The sequence below is a fragment of the Vanellus vanellus genome, assembly GCF_965231255.1.
Source record: "Vanellus vanellus genome assembly, chromosome: 1".
Lineage (NCBI taxonomy): Eukaryota > Metazoa > Chordata > Aves > Charadriiformes > Charadriidae > Vanellus > Vanellus vanellus.
The window spans coordinates 76,976,669-76,986,098 of record NC_138905.1 but is presented as its reverse complement, the minus strand read 5'-3'; the positions used below and the strand labels follow the sequence as shown (position 1 = coordinate 76,986,098).

The 9,430-nt window shown below is 46.9% G+C and overlaps 2 protein-coding genes across 2 annotated transcripts in view; both read left to right on the top strand.

The window, feature by feature from the left end:
* The window catches only part of LOC309686254 (lactosylceramide 4-alpha-galactosyltransferase-like), a 48,839-nt gene that overhangs the window by 16,913 nt on the left and 22,496 nt on the right, over positions 1-9,430 (top strand). Inside the window, exon 2 of the mRNA XM_082498834.1 lies at positions 4,432-4,543. The gene's annotated coding sequence lies outside the window, so the exon portion shown is untranslated. The remainder of the gene's footprint in view (positions 1-4,431; positions 4,544-9,430) is intronic.
* Positions 7,916-9,275, top strand: LOC309686256 (lactosylceramide 4-alpha-galactosyltransferase-like; the record flags this gene model as incomplete). Its single annotated transcript, XM_082498836.1, has 1 exon — positions 7,916-9,275. One exon carries the CDS (start codon positions 7,916-7,918, stop codon positions 8,990-8,992), a length of 1,077 nt encoding a protein of 358 aa, XP_082354962.1. The 3' UTR covers positions 8,993-9,275.

Sequence of the window (9,430 nt, the reverse complement as noted above, 5' to 3'; positions counted from 1 at the left end):
GTGCATTTCTCTGTCTCAGGTTTATTTGTCTCTTCTTTGATAAAAACAAGAAAGACAAATTGCTCATCACTTCCACAAAACAGTTCCCTGTCCCTCAGGGAACATGGCTGTAGGAGCTTAAGGAGTGCATGCACTTTTTTATTTATTTATTTTTTCTTTTTTTTCTTTATGCCGAGCTGTTTGGTGTTGATTGGAGGCTAGTGCTGCCTTGATTGAAACATACCTGCCTGTGAATTGGGCAGGTTTTGAGGTCTGTGCATAAGTAGCTACTCTGGGTTGAAGAATGCGGCTGGCATCACATATGTGTATGTACGTATTGCTGCCCCTTTGTTCTGCCCAGCTTTATGGTATATCATGGAGGCATTCAGGATTTTGAATGTTTGCATCTCTCCCAATACTGAACATCTTTAAGAACAAAGACTTTGTGGGGAAACAGCAGATCTTCCTGACTGTATAAGCATTCTTCAGCACACTAAGTGGTATAAATGGGGTTTTCCCTCCCTACTCTGTGGGTTTTTTCACTGCTTTCTTTAGAAGCAGTCGCAAAATTGTCAGCCCTAGCCTAGTGTGTGGTTAGTGAGGCATGGTTTCCCCTTCTACTGGTTCCTTCTGTTTTGGGCCCTTTGGGCTAAACAACAGAAATCTTAGTGAGCTAGGAACCTCTGCCAGAGATGGTAAAATGGTGGTTGGTGATCATAAAGGCATAACAGGGGACTGTACTGTTGCAATACCATGAACTGATTATGGGAATGTTTGGGACCCACTGCAATCAATATCTGGCATGATGTACCACTGTTTGTTCTAGGAAAGTGCCTTTTTGCATATGTGTTTTGTGTTGTTGCTGTTCTTCTTTGTTTTTTTTTTTTTTTTTTTTCCCTGTAGAGTAAATGTTCCAAGGTTTGATAAGGACAGAATCAAACCAAAGCAGTCTTTGGCCTTTTTCCCTTTGTCTTGTGAAAGAAAAATAAATACAGTTTTTACTATTACTTTTCTTTGCCAAGATGTTCCATTTTGTTCTGTGAGGTGTTGGTGGTAGGTCTGAGCAATCTGTTAGTTATACTGCAGAACAGCATTTTAAAATCATGTCCTGAAGTGACTTACTAAAATTAGGAGTGTGGGATGAACATGAGACAAGTTGAGCATAAGCACATGTGGAAAGAAGGCTCTGTGGACCATGACTACATGCTATCTTTGGGACCTGAGTGGAGGGAACAGAGGAAAGCACAGTGTGTGGTACTGATTCCTAATCCAACCAGGTATCACTCCATCATTCATGACCTGCAATCTGTCTCATTTTAGTCTCACTCTGAAGGTCTGGAAGTTATTGAATAGGAAACTCCATGAGAAATTGTGTTGCTTTTCCCCTGGGTGATGAGCTACGGCCTCCCTGAGCAGTGAGAGTGCCTGTGCTCTTGTAGACCTAAAAGTGGAAATCTTGTGCTGCAGCAATTCCTTTTCCCACCTGCATTTCAGAGCCTGATCTAAAGACCCTGGAGCCCAGGGGGGAATTTTGAGAGGCTGTGAAAGGACTGTTGGTATCTCATGTGCAGAGGAGTTTTATTGTGACTCCTTGAGTCAAGAGCCAGGGAAACAGTTTTCCCTTGAGATGTAAAAAGTTGCCTGTGCTTTCTTCATTGCTGCTATGCAGTCAAGGATGATGGGAAGACACGTAGCTGTTTCTTGCCCTGTCTCCTTTGTCCTTGAGCTTGCTAAGGTTAGCTGGTACACAGATGTGCAGTACATGAGGAGGGAAGCCAGGGGTGGGGGCTGGAGATGCAGAATTGGACAGTGCAACAGAAGAGAAGTGGAAGGATCAGTAAGGTAATCCTGGACTTGGTCTCCTGGGAAGAGGCTGAATGATGATTATTTGCTCTATGCTGGCTGAGAGGTCTCCTATGCCAGGAGCTCTTGTGTTGGGGGGATCTAGGATGCGCAGTAAGTAGTAATGCTCTGTAGGGCTCTTCTTTCCCCTGTTTTTCTTCTCCTTGTTTCTTTTCAACCAGAAAAGGAAGGTCAAAGAAACAGTACCCCCTCAACCCCCAACCTTCCCCCATGATAAGCCAGACTGGCAAACTGGTAACAACAAACAAGGAGAAGGCTGAGGTAGTCAACAACTTTTTTGCCTCAGTCTTCACTGGCACACTCTCTACTCACACCTCTTGAGTGGATGGACTAAAAGACAGGGACTGGAGGAGCAAAGTTCCTCCCACTGTAAGAGAAGATCAGGTTCATGACCACCTGAGGAACCTGAATATTCATAAATCTATGGGACCTGATGAGATGCATCTCAGAGTCCTGAGGGACTTGGCTGATGTAGTTGCCAAGCCACTCTCCATGATATTTGAATAGTCATGGCAGTCAGGTGAAGTCCCCGGTGACTGGAAAAAGGGAAACATTGTACCCATTTTTAAAAAGGGTAGACAGGAGACCCTGGCAACTACCGACCTGTCAGCCTCACCTCTGTGCCTGGGAAGATTATACAACAGATCCTCCTTGAAGCTATGGTAAGGCACATGGAGGACAGGGAGGTGATTTGAGACAGCTAGCGTGGCTTCACCAAGGGCAAGTCCTGCCTGACCAACATAGTGGACTTCTATGATGGAATGACTACATCAGCGGACAAGGCAAGAGCTATGGATGTTATCTGCCTGGACTTCTGGAAGGCCTTTGGCATGGTCCCCCACAACATCCTGCTCTCTAAATTGGAGAGATATGGATTTGATGGGGGGACTGTTTGGTGGATGAGGAATTGGTTAGATGGTCACATCCAGAGGCTAGTGCTCAACGGCTCAATATGCAGATGGAGATCAGCGACAAGTGGCATCCCTCAGGGGTCCGTATTGAGACCAGTACTGTTCAATATTTCATCAATGACAAAGACAGTGGGATTGTGTGCACCCTCAGCAATTTTGTAGATGACACCAAGCTGAGTGGTGTGGTTGACACACCTGAGGGAAGGGATGCCATCCAGATAGACGTGGACAAGCTTGAGACATGGGCCTGTGTGAACCTCATGAGGTTCAACAAGGCCAAGTGCAAGGTCCTGCACCTGGATCAGCGCAAACCCCAGTATCAATACAGGTTGGAGGATGAACATATTGAAAGTAGCCCTGCCAAATTTGACTTGGGGGTACTGGTGGATTAAAAGCTGGACATGAGCTAACAATGCACGCTTGCAGCCTGGAAAGCCAACCATATCCCGGGCTGCATCAAAAGAAGCATGGCCAGCAGGTCAGGAGAGGTGATTCTGCCCCTCTACTTCACTCTTGTGAGACCTCCATCCAGCTCTGGAGCCCTCAGCATAGGAAAGATACACACCTGTTGGATCGAGTCCAGAGGAGGGCCATAAAATGATCAGAGAGCTGGAGCTCCTCTCCTATGAAGACAGGCTGAGAGAGTTGGGGTTGTTTAGCCTGGAGAAGCAAAGGCTCTGGGGAGACCTTATTGCAGCCTTTCAATACTTCAAGGGGGCTTATAAGAAAGATGGGGACAAACTTTTTAGCAGGGCCTGTTGTGATAGGACAAAGGGTAATGGCTTTAAACTAAAAGAGGATAGATTTAGACTAGATATAAGGAAGACATTTTTTACAAAGAGGGTGGTGAAACACTGGAACAGGTTGCCCAGAGAGGTGGTAGATGCCCCATCCCTGGAAACATTCAAGGTCAGGTTGGACAGGGCTCTGTGCAACATGATCTAGCTAAAGATGTCCCTGCTCATTGCAGGGGAGGTTGGACTAGATGACTTTTAAAGGTCACTTCCCACCCAAACTGTTCTACGATTCTATGATTCTCCCTCTTCCCAAAATGTCTAGTCCAGAAAGGCTGTTCTGCAAAGCAGGTTAAGACCCATTCTTGGGGAAAGTGCAGTTACCTGCCTTAATCTTATATGTGGGAGCTGAGGTGTGTCTAGGGCTGGTTTGTCCTCAGCAGGAGAGAAGAGGAAAAACAAAGCTCTCCACATGCTCTGTTTGGAGCTGCCATTTGTGAACACCAGCACTCTGGTCTTTCTTATGTACTTCAGGTTCATCTCTCTCAAGTATTTGTGACCATTCCCTGTGTGCACTTGGCTTGTGGTCTCTCTGGTATCTTCTTTGCAACCATGCCTGAAACTCAGATGAGTCGGCACGGTCCAGAAAAGAAAACTACAGGAGGAAGTCACTTTGGCTATAGCCTGCCATTACAGCTCAAGCTGAGATATTGACCTTTACATTTGTGTGTAATGACAGAGCCAAATATAGCTGCCATGGCTCTGAAGTATGTTGACAGAGGTACGAGAAGTAAGAAAGTACTTTTCACAAAGTGGAATCTATGTCTGGGGGAAAATTAGGTGCGCACATAAAGTCTGGCAAGTTAAATATGAAAACACCATAAGGCTATAAAACCCAAAGATAAAGCTACCAATGTTAATTTTCTTTTTTTTTCCAACTGCAGAATGAACAGGAAGCCTGCTAGAGAGGCGGAAGGTCAGTAGGAGATGTGATTGAAAGGGACTTCAGAGATCAGTTTGAAGCAAATCAAAATTAATTTTTGCATCTGACTACAGGTAAGAGGAACTTGGGGATGTTTCTCTACACTGTAATCCCTCCTTGTTGGGGATGGATGCCACAGTCTCTTCCGCATCACCATGTCCATGGAATACATGTCAGGACTGAATGAATGAACAGATGATGGGACCTGATGGGATGCATACACAAGTACTGCAGGAGCTGGCTGATGTCATTGTGAGACCATTCTTTGTTATGCTTGAAAGGTCATAGAGATTGGGGGAAGCGGAAGGAAGCAAAAGTCACTCCTATCTTGCTATCTTCAAGACATGCAAGGAAGAGGATCCAGGGAACTACAGGCCAGTCATTATCACCTTGAACTCTGGGAAGGTGATGGAGCAAATCCTCTTGGAAGTCGTCTGCAAATGTATTAAGGACAAGAAGATGATTAGGAGTGGCGGGCATGGATTTACAAAGGGAAAATCATGCCTGGCTAAACTGATAGCTTTCTATGATGAAATGACCAGCTCAGTGGACAGCAGAAGGGCATTGGATGTTATTTATTGCGACTTTAGTAAGTTTTTTAACAGTCTCTGTAACAGCCTCGGAGACGTGCTGATGAAATGTTGACTACGTAAACACAGTAAGGTGGATTGGAAACTGGCTGACCTTCTGTACTTGAAGAATTGTGATGAGTGACACAAAGCCAAGGTGGATAGCAACTAGTGGTACACTCTGAGGATCTTTGCTGGGGCCAGTACTGTTTAAGATCTTTTTTTAATGGCCTTGATGATGGTGCAATGGACTGCAACCTCAACAAGTTTGCAGATGATGCAAAACTGGGAGGAGTGGTTGATACACAAGGGGGTTGAGCTGCCTCTCAGAGTAACCTTGACAAACTGGAGAAAAGAGGCAACAGGAATTTCATGAAGTTCAATTGAGAGATTACACTGGTGGGAAATAACACAATACACCTCTGGAAGTTGACCAGCAAAGGTCAACTTCTTCTAGCAAAGGCGGCCAACAGCCTGCTGGATGGCATTATGTAGAGCATTGCCTGCAAGGCCAAGGGAAGCAATCCTTCCCCACTACTCAGCGCTTCTGAGACACATCTGGAGTACTGGCTCTGGGCTCCCCAGGAAAAGCAAGACATGGACGTACTGGAGCCGGTCCAGCAAAGGGTCACTAAGATGGGAAAGGGACTGGAGCATGTGATGTAGGAAGAGAGGCTGAGAGAGCTCTGACCATTTCTCTCGGGGAAGAGTAGGCTTGGGGAGCATCTTGTGAAAGTGTTTAAATACCTGATTGGAGATGGGTGGGGTAAAGAAGACAAGCCAGACTCTTCTCTGTGGAATGCAGTGACGGGATGAGACACTGTGGGCACAAATTGAAATATGGGGAATTAGAATGAAAGCAATGGTGGTGAAGGACTGGAACGGGTAGCCCAGAGAGGCTGTGGTTTCTCTATCCTCGGACAAAGTCAAAGCCCAAGAGGGACGCGGTCCTGAGCACCCTGCTGTAGGTTACTCTGCTTTGAGCAGGGCCATTGGTCAAACAATCTCAGGAGATGCCTTCCAACCCCAACCCTTCTGTGATTCTGGGACTAAAAGGGGCCTGACCTGAGGCATGGAGAGCTTCATGGCTGAAAGGGCTGCAAATAGCTTAAGGTGCTTTCCAAAGAGCTTCCCCAGTGTTGGAGTCTTATGAGTCCATCTGTGGTGCTGCAGTGCTTGGAAGGGTTTGTGGAGGGGAGAAGGGGCTACTGAGCAATCGGCCTGACATCTGTTGCAGGCAACTGAGTAGAAACTGCACTAAACCCTAAACTTAGTGGCTGTATGGATTAAGGTGGTGTTTTCTGAATGCGTCAATGTGTCTTCTGTAAGGGAAGGCCAGCTGCCATTGAGCACGAGGACAAGGGGGAACTCTATCATAAAATGAGGGACACCTGACTTTGGCAAAGTCATTCAATGAAGTATCTGGCATAAGAGGGATTTACTCATCCTAAATGGGTGAGTAAATTAACTGTTTGAAAGAGTGTGTGTTTAGAGGAGCATTCAGACCTGAAGTCTTGGGGTGGGAGGAGGCAGTTCTATGAAACTCTCAGCTCAGTTCTCGTGGCCGTCACCCAAACAACGTGAGCACTGGGAATTCTTCGCAAACGAGTAGAAACCAGTAAAATGGTTTCCTGCCACAGTATAAAGCTTAAAGTGTACCAACAAGGGTTTTCCTTTTCCTTGTTTGTTTTTTTTTTTCTCCTTTTTTTCCTGCTTCTTTCCTGATTAGATGGGCACAGCCGCACGACCCATCAGTTACATAACCCTTCTTTCAGCCAATGTGTTAGCTGAATGTATGGTGTCACATCCTCCCTGATTTGCATGTTATTGCCATGTGTTCAGACTCCACCTTTCACCTTTTCATTTCACCAAAAGGAAGTGCCAGACCATAGACTTATAGGCACTCTCAGAGATACCAACCTCTTGAAAATCTTGTCCAGCTGAGCAGTGACTTGTGGTGTCTTGAAAGCAGGGACAGGTGAGTAGTATTTGCAGTTTGTGTGAGTGGGACTTGCAGTTTCAGAGGAAGGTAGAGAGCCAGATTTCCTGTGTCTGTTACGTGGGAGAAAGAACTCTGTCCCCTCAAGCCTGTCCCTGCTTTCTCTTCTGCAGTTTACCAAGCTAAAAATGATTTACAGGATTCAACAGGCTGTGGTGTGGAGGGAGGAGGAAATAGGTACATAGAAAGCAGAGTGGTTTTTTTTGCACTGCCTGTAACACCCACAGCGCATGCTGGCATTTCTCTGTAGGAGAAGAAAATGTTGTGGGGATCCTGAGCTGATGATGGTGAATCGAGTGCCTCTGTTCTGTCCCCCAAAGCCCCAGTGCCTAGTGGAGAGTGGTGGCTCTGTGCCGTTGCGTTTGGAAACTTCCCAGTGCGGCTGACAAGTCATTTTCTGGCTACATGGCGAGTTTACTATGTGACCCTTTTGCAGAAACCAGGGGTGAATGACAAATGGCGTTGTGCCAGCTGGATTCTCTGTCCTGTTCCCTGTCTGTTTGGTTACAGATTAAAGCTTCTGGTGTTTCCTGAAGCTCTCTGTTCTGGAGCCTGGGGATTTGGATTTGGAGATGGAGCAGAGGGAGGCAGGAGAAATGCCGCAATCCTCCTTGCTGCTTCCTCCTCATTTGTGCATTGACCTGAAGGCCCTGTGACAATACAGAGAAGCGAGGAGACTGTTGCAGAAGTGACCCAAAGGCATAATTTAAGCCTGCTGCCCTGAGGTGAAGGAAGGAGAGTTCTGTTCTGCCGTGCCACTGTCCCAAGGCTCGTGGTCTGCTGCCTTGCCTGTCAGTGTCTTTTTCTTCTTTCCTCCCCTTCAGATCACAACGGTTGTCTTGGGAGAGCAGGCTCTGACAGGAGCGCAACTGCCCAGGATGTCCAGCTGCCTGCCAAAACTGACAAGAGTGGTGCTGAGTCACAGGCTCGGCGCTCTGTTTCTGCTGACCTTTTCATTTGTGTTCTTTGCCTCGGTCATGTTCTATTGGAGAACTGGAGAGGATGCTGAGGGCCAGGTCTACAGCTTGCCTACACAAAGCGTATGTGCACAGTATTCTCCTCCCCACGTCATTGCTGATGGGCCGCCTCTTCCACCAGGGGATGTGTTTTTTGTGGAGACCTCAGAGCAAACTAAACCAAATTACCTGTTCACATGCTCCGTGGAGTCAGCGGCCCGCGCGCATCCTGGGACAAGGGTTGCGGTGCTCATGAAAGGTTTGGCAAAAGGGAATGCCTCATTACCCAACCACTGGGCATTCTCGTTGCTGAGCTGCTTCCCCAATGTGGAAATCCAGCCCCTAGACTTGCCAGAGCTTTTCTCAGGGACGCCTCTGGCGAAGTGGTACTTGCAGCCTGAGCACCAGAAGGAACCTTATTTCTTACCTGTCTTGTCTGATGCCTGCAGAATTACCATCATGTGGAAATTTGGTGGCATCTACTTGGACACAGACTTCATTGTGCTTAAGAACTTAAAGAACCTCACTAATGCCCTCGGTATTGAGTCTCATAATCTACTGAATGGGGCCTTTCTGTCCTTTAAGCCCAAGCATGAGTTCATGAAGCTTTGCATGCAGGACTTTGTGGATAACTACAATGGCTGGATATGGGCGCACCAGGGCCCACAGCTCCTAACACGTGTCTTCAAGAGGTGGTGCTCAGTCAGTAATATTGAGAACAACATGAACTGCAAAGGAGTGCGTGCTCTTTCCCAGGAAGCCGTATATCCTATTCACTGGAGTGCCTGGAAAAAGTTATTTGAACCAATCAGCTCCACAAAGCTTCGCAGGATCCTTAAGGACACCTACGCGTTGCACGTATGGAACAAACTGAGCCATGGGACAAAGCTAGAGATCACATCCCAAGCTTTCCTGTCTCAGCTGTATTCTCAGTTCTGCCCTGCCACATATGCAAAGATGAAGAAAGACTCTGAAGAGCAGTCAAGGCCTGCAATGTGACCTGTGAGCCCTTGGCTGCAGGGAAGTTCCCCAACCTGAAGGAACCTGAGTGCCTTTCACCTTCCACAGAGTTGGTTTCTGGCCTAGGAGCAGGTATTCTGTGTGACAGCTCAGTGATTTGCTAGCATTTCCAATATGTGCCTCAGATCCCACGTGCTTCAAATATACACCAGAACCTGAATTTGGACTCTCTTGTTGTCCTTCAGTAGCCCTTGATGCTGCAGGGAACGCTGAACCTGTTCATCGGCGCCCATCAGTTGCTGCTCTGTTGCTGTTCCCTCAATTGCTCCTCCTGTGTATCAGGCCTGAAAAGTCTCTCGTGTAGTTTCAACAACTGTAGGAACCCTCCGCTTGCTCCCTGTAATGTTTCTAGGTATGTAAATAAATGGCAGCCAGTGGTATAGGACACGGTTTATTGGAGCTCAGGCCCAAATTTCC